This window comes from Vombatus ursinus, unplaced genomic scaffold, assembly GCF_900497805.2.
Source record: "Vombatus ursinus unplaced genomic scaffold, bare-nosed wombat genome assembly UNPS02015184.1, whole genome shotgun sequence".
Lineage (NCBI taxonomy): Eukaryota > Metazoa > Chordata > Mammalia > Diprotodontia > Vombatidae > Vombatus > Vombatus ursinus.
Window position 1 is genome coordinate 337,229 of NW_020954962.1, and position 19,894 is coordinate 357,122.

At 36.5% G+C, this 19,894-nt stretch overlaps 2 protein-coding genes across 2 annotated transcripts; both read left to right on the forward strand.

Moving 5' to 3' along the window:
* Positions 1–1,864: 1,864 nt before the first annotated feature.
* LOC114031575 (olfactory receptor 5D18-like) lies at positions 1,865–2,809 on the forward strand. Its single transcript, XM_027846708.1, has one exon. The coding sequence runs from the start codon at positions 1,865–1,867 to the stop codon at positions 2,807–2,809; it is 945 nt and encodes a 314-aa protein (XP_027702509.1).
* Positions 2,810–14,411: 11,602 nt separating this feature from the next.
* LOC114031585 (olfactory receptor 5D18-like) lies at positions 14,412–15,371 on the forward strand. Its single transcript, XM_027846717.1, has one exon. It carries the CDS (start codon positions 14,412–14,414, stop codon positions 15,369–15,371), a length of 960 nt encoding a protein of 319 aa, XP_027702518.1.
* The last annotated feature ends 4,523 nt before the right edge of the window (positions 15,372–19,894 follow it).

Here is a 19,894-nt window from a genome sequence, read left to right on the forward strand (position 1 = left end):
AGGAGCATAAAAATTTTGGAAGGCTTTAATGCCAGACTAACAAATCTTAACTTCTAAATTTTCATGAAAGCTTATTATTCAGAATTTTAAGAGCTCTTAATTTTGCCACATAGATTATTTGGCTATTAGACTTATCAATTCCATTATACTGAGCAAAAACATGAAAATGCTTTTAAATAAAATATGAGAGAACAAAAAAAAATAAAACATTCTATGCTAGATATGATAATGACCATAATTTATGTTCTTACTGTTTATTGTTGTTGATCTGATGTTTTATTTTATATTACTCATTGCCTAATAATAATAATAATAATAAGCAAACAAAAAAAATCCGGAACTCTTATTTCTATGAATTCAGATAGGGATACTTGATATAGATAATGTACAAAAAGTTTATTATAGTAATCAGAGGGGTCTATTTTGGGAATGAATGTATACAAAATACAAGAAAAGTTTTTTCATATGTTCAAGGCTTACAACAAAATCCAGATTTTTTGGTAAGACAGAGGGGAATCACAGAGCAACTTTGGATTAGGAGAGACCTTGATAAGAAATAGGAAATTAAAGTATAAATAGAATTGATGTGAGTTTGCAAATATCAGTTCAATGGAGATATTCAGATATCAAGACCATTGAGTACCTAGTATGTAGAGGAACTGATACCTTGGGGAACATAAATGCTAACTCATTACACTGACAGCAATAGAAGATTGATCAGTCAATCTTCTATGTCAATCAATCAATCTTTCTATGTCAAAAGAAGGGAAGCATTATTAATCAGGATTTTACTAATTTGACATTTTGCATATACATAACCTTCTCTTACTTCTTTACCCATGAATAGTTGTGTGTGCATATGAATATATTTGACCTTAACTTTTCATCCTCAGAATCCTACCAAATACCATACCTTCTTCTCTTCTTTTCCCCACTCTATACAACCTAGTCAAAATCATCATGATTTATGTTTCCATCATATTTATATCATTTTGATAGAGTTACAGCTTTCTGGAATGTTTTTAAATTGGTTGCTGTAAGACAGGGATTATCTTGGAGTCTATGGATAGACTTCTGGGCTTCTATGAAATTGGATGGGCAACTCCCTCTTTATTTCCATTCTCCTCTAACTAAAATTTAACATTTTCTTCAGTTTTGAATGTATGGAATTTTCTCCTCCTGAGAAAATCACCAGAATTGTCAAATGAGTCCAAGGGGAGGAAAGAGTTAGGAATGTAATTTTATCTTCATTTCAACATAACTAATTTTCTTGTAAAGCACATGCCATTTATTTTATGCATTTTTTCATGAAAAAGAGACCTATACCAGATAAAAATTAAGAACCTGTACACTAAGTTCACTCAAACATACAATCAGTTCACAATCTATATGTGCTTCCTCTTCTCCCAAGTCAAATACTTACCATAGTACACTTTAGACCATTAAATATCAACACCAGCTTTGACCAATATTTCTTTACTTTTCTCCCTTGGTCATTATACACAATATATCTATTTCTCCCTTCCACTTTCCCCATCCTGCATGACTTTCCTCTAGTAGTCATAAATATTTAACAATTGGTTCTCAAAAACAAACAAACCAAAAAAAAAAGGACAAACTTTTAAGTTTAATCTGGATTATTAACATTTTATACATCACTTTCTTAGGTCCAATAGACAACAACCCAGTAAATCAAGCTATGACTTGCGGTTTTTGCTAATTTCCAAGTTGTAAATGCTCACATGGAAAATGTAACAATTGTCTTTCTCCACCCTATAATTAGATTTAGCAATACCAAAGTCTTCCACTCTTCTTAAAGTTCTGTTTTTAAAGATAAACTTTCTAATTCCTTCCTGCAGGGACCATGGTGAATGCTGACAGAAATCAGACTGTTGCAGCTATATTCATACTCATAGGATTTTCTGATTACCCAGATCTTCAAATCCCTCTCTTCATTGTGTTTTTGATCATTTATGTGGTAACTGTTGTAGGGAATCTGGGCATGATTGTTGTCATCAAGATCAACCCCAAACTTCACACCCCCATGTACTTCTTCCTCAGCCACTTGTCCTTTGTGGATTTCTGTTACTCTACTGTAGTTACCCCCAAACTATTAGACAATTTACTTGTGGAAGACAGAACGATCTCTATTACAGCATGCATCACACAGTTCTTTTTTACTGCAACATCTGTGGTGACAGAGACATTCATGTTGGCAGTGATGGCCTATGACCGCTTTGTGGCTATTTGTAATCCTCTGCTATACACAGTTGCCATGTCTCAAAAACTCTGTGCACTGCTGGTTGCTGGAGCATATTCATGGGGATTAATATCTTCCTTAATATTCACATACTCTCTCCTTGTATTGTCTTTTTGTGGGACTAACATTATCAATAACTTCCTTTGTGAGTACTCTGTCATCCTCTCTGCTTCCTGCTCAGATAGGCATTTTAGTGAAATGATACTTGTTATCTTTGCCAATTTCAATGAATTAAGCACCCTTATAATAATTATCATGTCCTATCTTTTTATTTTTGTCACTGTCATGAAGATGCATTCATCCAGCGGGAGGTGGAAAGCCTTCTCCACCTGTGCTTCCCACCTAACGGCTATCACCATCTTCCATGGGACCATTCTCTTCCTCTACTGTGTACCCACTTCCAAAAGCTCATGGCTTACAGTCAAAGTGACTTCTGTTTTTTATACAGTAGTGATCCCCATGCTGAACCCCATAATATATAGTTTGAGGAACAAAGATGTGAAGGAAACCCTCCAGAAATTAATAGGCAACAATGTATTTTTTAGTTGAGACATGTGTGTGTATATATATATATATATATATATATATATATATATATATATGCACACACGCACACATATACATACACATATGTATGTATGTTTGTATAAAATATACTTATATATGTACATGTTTTCTCCCTTAATAAAATGTAACTTCTTTGTGACCAGGAACTATTTAATGTTTGTCTTCATATCCACATCACCTAGTACAACCTTTCCTATTTAGGAGGTGCTTAATAAATACTTATTGATTAATTAATTAGCTCTGTGTATAGATGCTGCTAATCTAGCCAATGATAGTGTTCTACATACTGATCAAGGATGATTCCGCCCTTCCAAATAGTCTAACCCAAGGAGTTAGAAAGAGTACAAAAACACTGATGTTGGTATCCTAGAACACATTCCTCCCTTGTTTCAGTATAGCATTTGCAGAGATGAACTTTGGATTTAATCCAAGGAAAGAACTGAGACATTTCCAACAGAGAAATCAGTAAGGTTAACAAAACTCCTAATAGAACATAAAACAGATGAACTATTTGTGGGTTAAAACCTGACAGAGGGAGGATTGAATCACTTTCTTCAGTATAATCTGATTTATTTCTACAGTGTGGAATGATTTCTTCATTCTTTGTAAGGGTTTTCGAAGAAATAAGGCAGTTCCTTTTAGGAGTTTTGCCTTCTCTTAAGGTCATTGAGCAAAAGGAAAAGGCTTTCCTGACCAAAGCCATTGGAGGAGAAAGAAAAATTATTCTATAAATTGAAATAATTTTGGAAGAAAATAAAGTTAATAAGGAAAAACTATTGGAAATGAAGGAGACCTTGATCATTGCCTAATATAATTTGAGGATAGAGTGTGGGGGAGGGGAGAGAGTTTCTGATGCAAAGTATTGAAATAACTTGCCCAAAGGCATGCAGTTGGTAAATGGCAGGATCTCTGAATTCAGGTACAATGTTCTTTCCACTAACAATTTTGTCTCAATTGTGCATTAGTCTATCAAAGAATGAGTGCTCATACAAGAGCCCTAGGATTTGCAATACCACTCTCATAAATAGTTCTGCTGACAACCCGGACCTGAGAGCTACAAATCAAGATAGGAACTCTGATGGCTAAGGGGCCAACCTTGCCCACCAACTGTTAATCAACTGCCATTCACAGGGAAGATGAGCTAGCCTAGATCATATAGCAGAATAACGTAAGATGCATGGAGAGAGAGGATGCATGATCTATTAGGCAAGGTGAAACTCTACCACAATCTTTCCCACTATTTCTACCCAGATCCTGATGCAGACAGCTCAGGACTCTGAACCCAAAAGCCTTGGGAATAGCAGTGTCCCCCAAACCACAATACCTATTTCCAGTCCAGCCCAAGTAGTCTTTGTTAAGGGGAGAAATAATTGTAGAGAAAGGCCTCATCTTCCTTATCATAACAAGCAGTGCCTGACCAGCTGCCACCTACAGGCTCATAGGCACAATAGCTTTTGGTTGGCATCATCCTCTCTCAACCTCCAACCACCAGGGCTATTTCTAGCCCAAGCCTTACAGCCGTCATCCAGAGAGTCAGTTTCTATAGATAAGAAACCAACTATTTCGTCAATTGGCAGCCACTATTACTTATCTTGGAGGTAAGCCTGCAGAGCTAAAAAAAAAGACATAAGTGTCTGATAGACAGAGAGGAGAGATGAAGTTCCAGGAGATGTGCCAGGAAAATAAAATCATCATGAGCAACTTAACAATGATTTTCCCTCAGACCATGATGTAAGTAGTTCAGGATCCCAAACTAAAGAGATTTTGGAATAATAATATTTAGTCCAGTGTCTTCAGTCTTCATCTGGGAAGCAATGCCTATGGAGGGGTCACTGTTTCTGAAGATACTATAACTACATCTACTGAAGATCCAGAAAAGAAAGTTCTTGTCACCAAAGTCTTTGGCTTTGACAAAAACTAAACAACAGAAACTGATATGACTGCATCCATGAAAATGATAGTAAAGAAGAAAGTTTGCCATATTCTTTGCCACTTTACCCTGAAGAGTAAGGGGATTTTCCATGTGACATTAAAATAAAACCTTCTATATGTGTTGTCTCCTCCATTAGAATGGGAGCTCCTTGAGGGAAGGGACTGCTTTATTTTTCTCTTTATATCACCAGCACTTAGCACAGTGATTTGCATCTAGTAAGGACTTAAGAAATGCTTCACTCATTGACTTACACATGAAGATTTTCAAAAAAAAAAAAGAGAAAGGTTGAGATGTGGGTATCTAAAATTTTCATTAATCAATGTGAGCAAGGGAGAAAATAAAGGTATTATATTTTGTAAATATCACCTTGTATGAGGATTATTGAAAGGCAAAAAGAATATTTGTGAGGGACTGTCTGATGTTGGCAACTACCAGGTGGGCGCTGTGGCAAGATTAGGGTAAGATCTGGGTATATTTGGAAGTCGAGGCAGGGGCTGTGGTAGGCGGAGTCGTGGTGAACTGGGATGGGCTGGGTACTGAGAAGCCCTGAGGCAGTGGGCAGTGCTATGTGAGATAAGCTGGGTGCAAGGAAGTAGCCAGAGCTTGTGCTCCTGAGGCTAGGGGTGGTGCCACATGGGAGTGGGATGGCAGAGGGCGAGTTCCCTTTGCTTAGTCCCCTCCCTATATGCTACGTCAACCCCAGACGCCTCCTTCCTGTGACCTTCCTGACTTCCTGGGTCCCTTTGTGTAGCACTGACCCCAGATGCCTCCTTCCTGACTTCCTAGGTCACGTACTCTGTCTATGCACTAATCCCAGATGCCTCCTTCCTGTATCCGGTCCTAGCCTCCTATGTCACTCCCTCTCCCTTGGTGTGCTAAACTCAGACAGCTCCTTCCGGTAACTGACCCTACAATCATTGGCTAGTAAGCGGTCTGGGGAGGAGGGGCTAGGTAGTCTGTGTGTTTATCCGGCTGAGTACCGAAGACTCGAGAGTGAGTATGACTCTGGCAGCCTGCTCCTTATAGGAGGAGAGGGTCAGCACAGCCGACACAAGGTCGGCGCGGCCGGTACAAATATTTATGTGAAATCTCATTAACCATGAAAGAGTACTGGATCTTAGAATAAGCTACAAAGGGAAAGGAGTAGAGCAAATGGAGCTGGTAAAGAACTTCTTATAGTTCACTGAATCAGAAACCATAGATTGTCATTTAAGGAGATGAGCAATTCTTGGAATCATATATCCATTTTGAAAGTGCAGTAAAAGAGAAAGAGAGAAGAGAAGAGAGGAGAGATGAAAAAAAAAACAGACAAAAACAGAAAGAGACAGAAAAATAGAGGGAGATAAAGACAAAAACAGAAGCAGAGACAGAGAAAGCAATAAAAACATCCCCCCAAAAAATGAAAAAAAATAATCTTTCCAAGCTCATAAGGAGTTTGATTCATAAAATAAGTTACATAGGGGATAAATTTGAAATAAAAAAGAAAGTACTAACGGAGATTAGGAAAGTCTTCTTGTGGAAAGTGTGATTTTAGCTGGTGCTTCAAGGCAGCCAAGGAGGTCAGAAGAAGAATAGGAAGAAAATTCTAAGCATAGAGTCAAGTGAAAATCCTCAGAATCAGGAGATGGTATATTTTCTTTGAAGAGCAGCAATGGAGACAGTGTCATGTGTCACACAGTATACAGGTCTTGGGATGAGGTGGGAGTCAGATATAAGAAGACTAAAAAGTTAGGAGAGGGCCAGGTTATGAGGGGCTTTGAATGAAAAGAAAAATATGTTTCTTTTAAGAACAATTTGATGTCTAAGTGACCATATTGCAGACAAAATTGGGCTATGGAGAAATATTAGAAGGGAAAATCAAAAATCCACTAATAGGCTGTTAATGTGGAGAAGTGGAATGGGTGCTGCAGCAAAAGTCTGAAAAAAAAAAAAAAACACTGAATTCAAATATGGGCCCAGACCCTTACTAGCTGTGTGATCCTGGGCAAGTCACTTAACTTCTGTTTGCCTCAGTTTCATCATCTGTAAAATAAGGATAAAAATAGCTTTTACCTCCCAAGGTTATTTTGAGGATCAAATGGGAGAATAGTTTTAAAGGACCTTGCTCTGTACTATAAAAATCAGTGGTGATGATAAAGATGGAGCTGGCCCTGAACCATGGTAATGTCACTGTCAGATGAGAAAAGGGTAACATATGAGATTTACTATGAAGGAAAATTTGACAGAATGTGGCAACAGATTAAATACATAAGGGTGAGAAAGTCAGAAATCGATGAAGATACATGTGTTGGCAACACTTGTGGCTAGAGGGATAGTGTTATTCACAACAGAAACAGGAAAGTTATTGCAAGGCTCTTGTACTTGTTTTTTGATAATGAAAAACAGCTTTAGACTTGCAGAACTATTGGTCCCACATTCTCTCAGCAACCTAGAAGCCTCCAAAGGTTTCCAAACAATGGCACTATTCACTCACTCTTGTTCTTTGCCTGGGATGATGATGATGATGATGATTCTGCAATTCTCTCTGTCTCTCTGTCTCTCTCTGTCTCTCTCTGTCTCTCTCTGTCTCTCTGTCTCTCTCTGTCTCTCTCTGTCTCTCTGTCTCTCTCTCTCTCTCTCTCTCTCTCTGTCTCTCTCATCTCAGTTAGAGCAAAAGGGTTTCTATGACCAGTGGACTGAGATAATACAAAGATTTCTCTCCCTGGGATAAGTATAATAGGACTGAATCTTTTCCCAACCCTGTTCCACTGGCCTACTTATTCAATTTGTGATCATGTGCAAAGAAAGAAGCCCTGTGGTTTTCCTTGGATTTCCCCATCTCTACTCAGTTTAGTGTTCTTCTTAGATCTTTATTGCAGAAGTTAAATGATAACTGGAATATATTGTTTCATCCTAGTAATTTTTAAAAAAATTTTTCTTTAAAAAGTCTTCCTTTTTCATCCTTCAAAAACTTTGGGATAATTTTAATTATGTGTATATCTAGCCTGCCTTTCTTTACGTTGTTTTTGCATTCCACTGATCTTCCTTGTTTTATGAAACAGTGGTGCTTGTGAAATCAGTCATACTGTTTTGTTTTGTTTTGTTTTGTAAAAATGTGCAGAAATGTATACTCTAAACAAGTTGCTGTTCTTTGTCCTTTGTTTTAAAAGAGGATAAATGACATCACAGTATGATGTCTTGACTTGTGCATGAATTGGATTTGCACCAAAATAACACAGAGTCTTCAGCCTCATTTTCTCTTCCAGCATCATCAAAGTCCAGTGGCAAGACAAAATTCAGGATGACTGGTGATGGATGCAGTGGACATCTTGGTGTCTTTGATGTGTGACCATGCTCTGTGATCTCCACAATGCTTTTTTAGCTGCCTTCGTGGCCTTTGAACAAATTATTTTCATCCACCCACTATACCAAGGAAGCCTTTGCAGGGAGGTACATCCTCTCCCTTAACTCACTTATGGGTTTGAGGCTTGTCAGTTACCATCAATCTACTTGAGCCCATCTGCTAAGACAGTTTGCCAGGGTGTGACCCCTGTACACATTACAGGTCTTTGGAGTCACAGATGAGAGTTGAGTGGCAGGTAAACACCAAAGGTAAATAAGCAGTGCTGAGAAGTGCTCAGCAAACCCTTACACCAGAGATGCCAGTCCTTCCTGAGCACCCCATATACCCCTTCCCTCTCCATTTGGCAATTATGTCAAATGTTTGCTGTTAACGTGGTTTCTAGAGTTTTCTTGTCTGATGCTTATGATGACAATTAACTTAGATAAATTTGTGAATAAAAATTTTTTAAAAAATAGTTTGTATTGATCTCACTTAGGTTTTTGATATTTTAATTTAGCTGAACTGAAATAAACTGTATTTAATTTAATTAAATAGAATTTTCCTATGTTTAACTTTGATATGTATAGCTACTCTGACAGGTCATAGGATAAAGGGATAACCCAATAAATCTCTCCTTTATCCTTTTCATATATTAGTTATACCATAAAAGGTGAATCAGATCAACCCTCACCTAATTACTCCTCCCACTTCCTAGTCACAAATAATCAAAGTGAATTATATTTTCATCATAATTTTCTATTACTTTTTCATCCAGAGATAGTTTCACATTAATGCTTGGAAAAGAGATTTGAAACAGCTACACATGTTTAAGGGAAAAAAAATAAAGTTTTGGATGTCATTTTTTTTCCTTTTCCTTTTTTTAATATGATAAAATTAACAATAATCAAAAAACACAGACATCCTGATATACAAAGAACAACTAAAAATGCAGTTAAATACAAAACTGTGAGCTTCTCTTTTTGCCTTAATAGATAATAAACTTCACAAGGTACAAATAGTATAGCTATTTGTTCAGATATGATTTCAAGAAAATCTCCTTCAGTAGATGTGGCACAGGAGACATAAGATTATCTTTAATCATCTTTCCTGTGGCCCACCTTGAGGGAAACACACAAAGTGGAAAATGCCTGTAGAGATTCTCAGCAGCTCAACTCCCTAAGGTGTTGAAGACAGATAAAAGCTTCAGAGCATTGTTAAAAGACTTGATTTCTAGACATAGCAGAAACAACGATTGCCTCACATTATATTTTATAATATTATTACATATTCTATGTTTCTGTCTATTCTGAACCTGGACATGATAATGGCATAAGCTAATATGTTGCATAAACTTACTAATGCATAATTACGCGAATGTCTTTTTGGGGAAGAGTTTTTTGTGGTCATGAAAATATCTTACCAACAGCTTAATCACCCACAGAACCAGGGGAAACAGGAGAAAACAAAACCATTCAAAGGAGTACACTTTCAGGTAAGTCAATGGATCTAGACATTGTTGGTCTTTCCCTACACAATGCCAACTCCTGAAAGCCAGAAATGTTTCATTGGCCTCCCTGTGGCTGATGCATGAGAAGGGTGCTTCCAGGCAAAAGAGGCATTTCTTAAGCTAAAATCATGTCAGTTCTATTAGTTACAACTTTGCATTCTCCTAGCATTGTAACATTTATGGTTTATTGCTAAGCCCTGGGAAGCAATAAGGTATCAAGCATAATCCCTGCCATGAGAGGAATCGAGTTATTTGAAATTAGAGAGCTTTTATTCCCCTATTTCAAGAATCTCATAATTCTTCAGTGTTGGTTGCCTCTTTAGTAATAAAAGTCATAAAGACTGTCTAACATAATAAATATCTTGGGGCAGTTGTGTCCAACCCACCTCCTTATTTCCCCCAAAAAAACCATCCTACCGGAACCTCAATAGTCAATTTATGTTAACACGTTATGACCATGCCCACGTGTAGAGCTTTTCTGATTAGTTGGACATGGCAAAGTTTGAATTCTTATCCCAAATATTTAGAGGGATAACTGGACTTGTAATTTTGATAGTATACAGAACTCTTAGTTTAATAAATACAACTCCCTCTACCACTATAAAATAGATACCTTTTCTGTCACTTTTAACCTTAAAGAGAAACCTAGAGAACTCAGAGACTAAGTAATTTGTCCATGATGACATAGTATGTATCAGAATTAGGATTTGAATCCAGGTTGTCCAGGCCTCAAGGCAAATTTCTATTTTCATTGTTTATTTATAACATCATCTTCTCACCTTTCAATAGCCCTGGTTGATTTCCAAGTGATGATGAAGCATCAGAAGAAGATTTTGACATAGAATGATAAAAGATGTATATATTTACATATAAAAACTTGTGGAACTGTAAGTTCACAATCTATGGTTTTGACATGAGAGGGAGAAACTGATGTGGAAATTTCTGTCAAAAAGAAGATAACAACAAAACAACGACTTAGTAAATAAATCCTAGTGACCTTCATGAAGCAATGAAATATTAAATTACTTTGTTGTTCAATTCTTTTAGTCATATCCAACTCTTTGTGACTCCATTTGGAGTTTTCTTGGCAGAGATACTGAAGTGCAATGGTTAGACCTGTACTGTGGCAAGATCATTTTGTTATCTGAGTATTGGATAGACTAGAAAAGGAGCAGACTTGTGGCAAGGAGACCAATCAGCAGTTTATTGCAATAGACTAGGCATAAGTGATGAAACACTGCACCAATTTGGCGGCAATGTCAAAGGAGAAAAAGTAGTATATGTAAGAAATATTGTAGAGGTAAAATCAACAGGTATTGGCAACAGACTGCATATGGAGAGTGAGAAAGAGAGTGAGTAGTCAGGGAGTAACCTAGATTGTAAACCTAGGTGATTGGGAGGATGGTAGTGCCCCCAAGAGTAATTAAAAAAGTTGGAAATGAAAAAGGATTAGTCCCACAATCATACCATATAACCTAGTAGATAGACAGATAGATAGATAGGTAGATAGACAGATAGATAGATAGATAGATAGATAGATAGATAGATAGATAGACAGATAGATAGATAGATAGATAGACAGATAGATATAGATTAGGGTATATAGATATAGATAGATATAGACATACATATATAGTTATATAGGTAAATATAGATAAATAGCTTAGATAGATGGATAGATAGATAATTTGTTTATTTTTAATAGGTGGACACATAAATTGTGAAGGCAGCAGACAGCACTGAAATCTCCCTTGCTTCCATCAGTTATGACATAGCAGCCTTGAAAAGGGCTGTCTGGGTGCTGGCTCTCTGTTGTCTTTCTACATGGGCTTCTTTCATTACATTTTGTAATATGAGAAGGTCTTATTTTTTAAAATATATATATTTTCTATCACTCTACCTCAGAAACTGAGATGAGATCATTAATATTCATATCCTTTTGTTTTGCTTTCCCTCAAGTAATATTTTATAATGAAAATGTCACTGGAAAAAATGGCATATTATGTTAATCTTTTTATTTTTTTATTTTTAATTAATTCATTTATTTTTAGTTTTCAACATTCACTTGTATAAGCTTTTGAGTTTTAAATTTTCTCTGCTTCTCTTCCCATCCCACTCCCCAAGAAAGCATGCAATCTGATATAGGCTCTACATATGCATTTTTATTAAACATATTTTCACATTAGTCATGTTATAAAGAAGAAATAAAACCAATAGGAGGAGCCATAAGAAGGAAGAAACAAACAAACAAACAAAAAGGAACAAAAGAACAAATAGTATGCTTCAATCTTCATCTAGATTCCATATTTCTTTCTCTGGATGTGGATAGCAATTTCCATCATGAGTCCTTTGGAATTGTCTTAGATCCTTGTATTGCTGAAAAGAGCCAAGTTTATCAAAATTAGTCATCACATTATGTGACTGTTACTGTGCACAATGTTCTCCTGATTCTGCTCACTTCACTCAGCATCAGTCCATATAATTCTTTCCAGGTTTTTCTGAAGTCCACCTGCTCATCATTTCTTATAGCACAATAGTATTCCATTATATTTATATACCACAACTTGTTCAGCCATTCCCCAATTGATGGGAATCCCCTCAATTTCCAACACTTGGCCACCACAAAAAGAGCTGCTATAAATATTTTTGTACATGTGGGTCTTTTTCGCATTTCTATGATCTCTTTGAGTTAAAACCCATATTATACTAATCTTAATAACGTGCCTCCTATATTTTAGTTTTGAGTCAATGTGGAAGAATGTATAGAGAACTGTTTATTTAGAAATATCTAAATTTGAATCCTGTCTCTGACATATACATGTTGCATGCATCTTGGATCCTCTACATCTCAGTGGACCCGAACATTCTCTAATAATATAAAACTTGCAGTTCTAAAAAAAAAAAAAAAAAGGAAGAAAGAAAAGAAAAAAAAACAAACCAAAAAATCTCAGGTTTTAGTGTCTGATTAAATCTACTTTTCTCCATAAATTAAAAAAATGCCCCATGGCCTACAGTTTCTCAAGGTAGGAGAAAACCCAGGAATCAAAATATGCAACAACATAGGCAAACTTTGTCTACATTACAACTCTACTAAGGGTCAGGCATTTGGCTATTTTTATTTGTTCTTTGTTTGTTGGTTTTTTTATCCCCACACACTTATGTTCTCTTCTCAGTTTGTAGATATTGGGCAACCTAATAGAAAAAAAAAATTGGACTTGGAGTCAGAAATCCAGGTTTTGAATCCTGACTACTAATTAGTTGCGTTACTTTGGTAAAGTCACTTCTCCTCCTAGATGCTTAGCTTCCCCCTTGGTAAAATGAGAACTTTCACCATGTTGATTGTAGTTAGAACAAACAGAAATAAAATATTCCAGTCATTTTTAAAACATAAGACATTATGCACAGTGTCCCAAAAGACTTAATGCAGATGTAAAGGAAGTAAGGATGATAAAAGGATGACAAGAAAAGTTTCTGTCTAAAGGAGACTTATTGTCTTCCAGTTACATCTGATTAATTATACGTTTTTTTTTTCTTTTGGTTGGCTGTCTTAAAAGTTTTAGTTAAATCCTAATCATTAGTACCTTTAGGAACTCTAATTGCTTAGAATTCCACTAAGATTTGTGGGGCATCCTATTAAAATATGAACAATTTCAATTAATCAAATGTTGTAACAGGAAGGGAATAAGTATCTTCTCGACAGATACTCGACAGATATACTCCTTTTAAAGAATAATTTCCCAACTTCTCATTCGTCTTTCTATATTCCCAGAGGAATATCTCCCTGAATGTCAGATTTGTCATCTAAAATATTCATTGGAACCCCAGAAGTATGGACAAATTCTGAGCATTATGACATCTTTCATTCCCTGTCTCTTTATGATTTCCTTTGTCAACCAAAATTAATATTATTTGATAAAATTAACAAACTGTTAAAGTTCCCAAATATTTTATAATAACAATAATGTTATTTAATATTTCAGATTTGCTCTCATGATTTCAATTGTTCTATGTTATTTGAGGTGATGCCATCTCCCCCAGGAGATGTCTTCCTGAAACAGAAATGGAAAACAACCTGGATAGTACACCATTTTGAACATTCTTTGGCTAACCTTATCTTGGATCATCACTGGGTAAACCCAGTTGGTGCACCCAAGATTCACAAACTTATACTCAATGTTGAAACAGCTCCCCTATTTGACAGGAACCCACTGAAACTATCCTACTTCCAAACTCAACTTTCCCAGCAGAATTCTGTTTTTCTCTCCAAGCTCACTCAAATGTGTGACCACAACATATCTACATAGGGTCACTCCTCCTGCAACCTGCCATACTAATCACTCCCAGATTAGTCTCTTGGCCACCAAAGAATCAACACCAACCTTGGGGATCTTTCTTAGTGAGCCTCCCTTTCAGAATATACTTGCTTTTTTTCAGTTGTTCAACTTGTGTGCTATCGTCTGTGGCCCCTTTGTGGGGTTTGCTTGGCAAAGATACTGAAGTGGTTTGTCATTTTCTTCTCCAGCTCATTTTACAGGTAAGCAAACTGGCAAACTGGCTTAAGAGACTTGCCCAGGCCACATAGCTAGGAATTGTCTGAAACATGAGTTCAGTTCAAATTTTTTTCTGACTCCAAGCCCATCCCTTATCCACTGCACCACGTAGGTGCCCCATTCAAAATATAGAATGCCTCTATTTCTTCATTTGTCTTTCTCAGTTCCACAGACCCAAATTCATGACTCTTCCTTTTATGAATTTATGGAATTCCAGTTTCCTTAATGTTCCATGTATAAAGATTAACTCTTTCTTTTTCCCTGTAGGAAGTATGCTGAGCACTGAAAAGAATCAGAGTGGCAGAGTCACATTCATCCTCTTAGGTTTCTCTGATAACCCAGAGCTCCAGGTCCCACTCTTCCTAGTGTTCCTTGCCATCTACATGGTGACTGTGCTGGGGAATCTGGGCATGATGATCATCATCAAGATCAACTCCAAACTCCACACCCCTATGTACTTTTTCCTCAGCCACTTGTCCTTTGTGGATTTCTGTTATTCTACTGCTGTTACTCCCAAGCTGCTAGAGAACTTAGCTGTGGCAGACAGAACAATGTCCTTCCAGGGTTGCATCACTCAATTCTTTTTTGCTTGCACATTTGTGGTGACGGAAACATTCATGTTGGCAGTGATGGCCTATGACCGTGTTGTGGCCATTTCTAATCCCTTGATGTATACAGTCGCCATGTCCCAGACACTTTGCATTCTATTGGTGACTGGGGCCTATGCATGGGGCATTATCTCTTCCCTTGTCATCATGTCCTCCCTCCTTTCGTTATCTTTTTCTCGATTTAGCATCCTGGACAATTTTGTCTGTGAATATTCTGTCATTCTCTCTGCTTCCTGCTCTGATACTTACATAACTGAAATGCTTCTTTTCACCTTTGCTACCTTCAATGAGGTGAGCTCACTTGTAATAATCCTTACTTCCTACCTTTTTATTTTGACTACTGTCCTGAAGATGAATTCAGTGAGTGGGAGGCGTAAAGCCTTCTCCACATGCACCTCACATTTCATGACCATCACTATCTACCATGGGACAATTCTCTTCCTCTACTGTGTGCCCAGGAATCAAAACTTAAAGGAGGAGCTCAAAGTGGCCTCTGTCTTTTATATGATAATAATTCCTATGCTGAACCCTCTAATCTATAGTGTGAGAAACAAAGATGTGAAGGAAGCAGTCAATAATTTGAAGCTTACCAAAATCTTACCTCAGTTAATTCATTCTCATTAATTCTGTGTCCTCATAGCTTCATTTTACATTGAATCTGCTCTGTCATTCAACAGGGCTAGCCTTTGTTCTTTTCCTCACATAAATTTCATTTTCCCTCTATGTGCTTTTGTATTTGTCATACCCCTTGGGAAAAATGGAAAAATATTACTTCCTCATCTCCTACAATCCTGCTGTTCTTTGCACACACAGTTCAAGTAATGCCTTCTAAACAGAGCCTTTCCTGATCACTTTCTCTAACCTCAACTTTCATTTCCATCTCTTCTTTTTAAATACTTTTTTAAAAATGTTTATTCTGTTAATTTTCTTATGGATATTTTTTGCCTCCACAGTAATTTTTTTTCATTGTTCAGTCATTTCAGCCGTGCCCTAATCTTCATAAGCCATTAGGAATTTTCTTGGCAAAGATGCCAGAGTGATTTGCCATTTCCTTCTCCAGCTTATTTTACAGATGAGGAATTTAGGCAAACAGCATGAAATGACTTACCCAGGGTCACACAGGTAGTAAACATCTGAAACTGTATTTGAATTCAGGTGTTCCTGGTTCCAGGCCTGGCACTCTATCCACTGTGAAACTTAGCTGCCCCCTATAAAATGGAAAGACAATTTTATTCTTTGTTGTTGTAACTTCAGATCTTACTATGAAACTTGGGTCACAGCAAGCACTTTTCAAATTGTTACTTATTTACTTAATTTACTGTACTATTTCTTAGGTCTGATTTGTACCTACAATTCTACCTTAACATTCCCCTAAACACGTTGTTTGTCTCTCTTCTTTTCTCCAATATACTTTCTTGAGTTATTCTATAGTAATCTGATTGCTCCTTCAATGGATCAACGATCTTATTGATATAAGCACTCTTTCCAATAGCTCCACCAACTATCCATCCTCACCTTCTACAGCTGTGAAATGTTTTCTATGTCTTTCTACCCCACTAAAGAGAATCTATTTACATCTTTTTCTTGGTCTACTCTCTCCAATCTTTCTCCACTCCAATCTAGCCTTCATTCTGCCATGAAAGTGACCTTCCTAAAGTGTAGATCTAATCACATCACCCCTATACTAAATACACTCCAATGGCTCTCTGTTACCTTCAAAATCAAATACAAAATCCTCCCTCTGGTATTCAAACCCCTTCATACCCTAGCCTACCTCAACTTTTCAGGCTTCTTAAATCTTAACCCTTGTCACATACTCTGATACAATGATAGACCTGCTTGGCCTTCCTCAAACAAGACTCTCCATCTATGGGTTGCAGGAATGTGATCTGCCTGTTCACCATGATTGGAATGATCTGCCTCCTTGTGGAACCTTCATGGCTACCTTCTCGCTTTATGCCTTCCTTTATATCGCAACTAAAATCCTATTTCTACTAGAACTCTTTACAAATCTCTGTGAATTCTAATCCATTCTCATTGTTAATTGTTTGTTATTTATTGTGAACATAGATCCTGTGTAAATATTTGCTTGTTTGCTGTCTCTCACAGTAGATTGTGAGCTCCTTGAGGACAGGGAGTGTATTTTGTCTCAAAAGATACAAACATATCCCTAATACCAAGCACAACGTCTGGCACATATTAGATGTTTAATAATTGTTTTTGACTGACAATATGTTTGAGTGCTAGAAATTATCTTCTTTTATGTTCTCTAGGTACCAATGCAGCTCTCTAATGGTCCATCTGAAATAAGTTACTTTTGAATATATTTCTGCCCCATTTCCTTTTTGATCATGTGTCAAGAATGATATATTTTCTGTTTTACTTACTCCTCCCATGCTATCATATTGCATCTCCTTCCCTGTCTTTAAGATCTTTATTTCTCAATTAAATTAAAACAAAAAAATTACCTTTTTTATTAACTTATTTATAGTTTTCAACATTCACTTCTATAAGCTTTTGAGTTTTAAATTTTCTCTCCATCCCTCCCCACCTCCTCCCCCAAGACAGCATGCAATCTCATATAGGCTCTCTATATATATTCCTATTAAACATATTTTGACAATTGTTGTGTTGTAAAGAAGAATTAGAACCAATAGGAAGAACCACAAGAAAGAAGAAAGAAAACAAAACAGAAGACAAAATAAGAGCTAATAATATGCTTCAATCTGCATTCAAACTTCATAGTTCTTTCTCTGGATGTGGATAATATTTTCCATCATGAGACTTTTGGAGATGTCTCAAATTCTTGCATTGCTGAGAAGAGCTAAGTCTATCAAAGTTAGTCATCGCACAAAGTGACTGTTACTATGTACAAAGTTCTCCTGGTTCTGCTCATTTCACTCAACGTTAGTCCATACAAGTGTTTCCAGATTTTTCTGAAGTCTGCCTATTCACCACTTCTGATAGCAGAATAGTATTCCATTACATTCATATACCACAACCTATTCAGCCATTCCCCAATTGATGGTCATCCTCTCAATTTCCAATTCTTTGCCACCACAAAAAAGAGCTGCTATAAATACTTTTGCAAATGTGATTCCTTTTAGCATCGTATAAACTCTTTGGGATATAGTTTAAAAGTGCTATTACTGGGTCAAAGGGTATGCACATTTTTATAGTCCTTTGAGCATAGTTCCAAATTGCCCTCCAAAATGGTAGAATAAATTTGCAATTCTACCAACAATGAATTAATGTTCTAGTTTTCCCACATTATCTCCAACATTTATCCTTTTCCTGTTTTGTTATGTTAGCCAACCTGATAGGTATAATGTGGTACCTCAAAGTTGTTTTGATTTGCATTTTGCTAACCAAGAGTGATTTAGAGTATTTTTTTCACATCACTATAGATAGCTTTAATTTCTTCATCTGAAAAATGCCTGTTCATATCCTTTGACAATTTCTCAATTGGGGAATAAAAGAAAAGCTTGTTTTGTTTTGTTTTGATTTTATATTGAGTTCTAAATTCTCTCCCTCTCCTTTCCCTTCTTTGCGAAAACAAGCAATTTGATATTGATTAAACCAGTGCAGTAATAGAAAACATTTCTTTTGTATGCTTCAATTTACACTCAGACTTCATTATTTCTTTATCTGGAGGTGGATAGCATTTTTATTAAAAGTCCTCTGGATAGGTCTTGTTTCTCTGTATTACCGAGAATAGTTAAGTCATTCACTTAACAGTTGATTATCACTTTGTATTGCTGCTGCTTTGTATATTATTTTCCTTGTTCTGCTTGTTTAGCAGGCCAGGTTATGTAGGACTTTGAATAAAAAATAAAATAAAAAAAAAACAGAAGAGTCTATATTTGACCCTGAAAATAATAGTTAGTACAATGCATTGAATAAGGAAAGCTTTATCCAGTAAAAGAGAATTCACATTTTTATTTAACAAAAAAAATTCTTGATGACTAAGTGACCATACCATGTACAGAATTGAGTTATGAAGACAAAGTAAAGAGCAAAAGCAAAAATCCAATAATGAACTGATACGTGTAGCTAAGTGAAGAAGTGGAATGAATGTCACTTTTGAAGTTTGAAAAAACTGAGTTCAAATATGGACCCAAACTCTTACTAGCTGCATGGCCTTGGGCAAATCATTTAACTTCTGTTTGCCTCAGTTTCATCATCTATAAAATAGGGACAATAATAGCTTTTACCTCCCAGGGTTATTTTGAGAATCAAATGGCAGAATAGTTTTAAAGAACTTAGATCAGGGCTATAAAAATTAGTGGTGATGCTAAAGATGGAGCTGGCCCTGCACCATGGAGGTGTCATTGTCAGAGGAGAAAAGGGTGATATATGAGAATTACTATGAAGGCAAATTTGATAGGACTTAGCAACAGATTAGATACATGAGGGTGAGAAAGTCAGAAATCAATGAAGATACCTGTGTTGGCAACATGCGTGGCTAGAGGGACAGTGTTATTCATGACAGAAACAGGAAAGTTATTGCAGGGCTCTTGCACTGGGTTTGTGTTAATAAAAAACAGCTTCAGCCTTGCAGAACTATGGTTCCACATCCTCTTACCCATCTGAAAACCTTCCAAGGTTCCTAATGATGGCACTATTCACTTACTCTTATTCTTTGCCTGGGATGATGATGATGATTCTGCAAATCTCTCTCTCTCTCTCTCTCTCTCTCTCTCTCTCTCTCTCTCTCTCTCTCTCTCTCTCTCTCTCTCTCTCTCTCTCTCATCTCAGTTATAGCTAAAAGATTTCTATGACCAGTGGACTGAGACAATATGCATTATACAAAGATTCCCCTCCTTGGAATAAGCATGACAGGACTGAGGCTATGTTCTATAATCATTATATTGGTCCCAACCCTGTTCCATAGTTCTTTTTTTCCCATAGTTCTTGTTCTGCTCACTTGCCTACTTAATCAATTTGTGATCATGTGCAAGATAGATGATCCATTCTGGTTTTCCTTGGATTTCCCCATCTCTACTCAGTCTAGTGTTCTTAGATCCTTATTGGAGAAGTTAAATGATATGGAGAATATATTACTTCATCCTAGTTATTTTTTTCAAATACATTTTCTTTAAAAAAAACTCTTCATTTTTCATCCTTGAATGACATTGGGATAATTT

Coding starts and splice junctions, on each gene's coding strand:
- LOC114031575 (XM_027846708.1), top strand. CDS start 1,865: ATGGTGAATGCTGACAGAAATCAGACTGTTGCAGCTATATTCATACTC.
- LOC114031585 (XM_027846717.1), top strand. CDS start 14,412: ATGCTGAGCACTGAAAAGAATCAGAGTGGCAGAGTCACATTCATCCTC.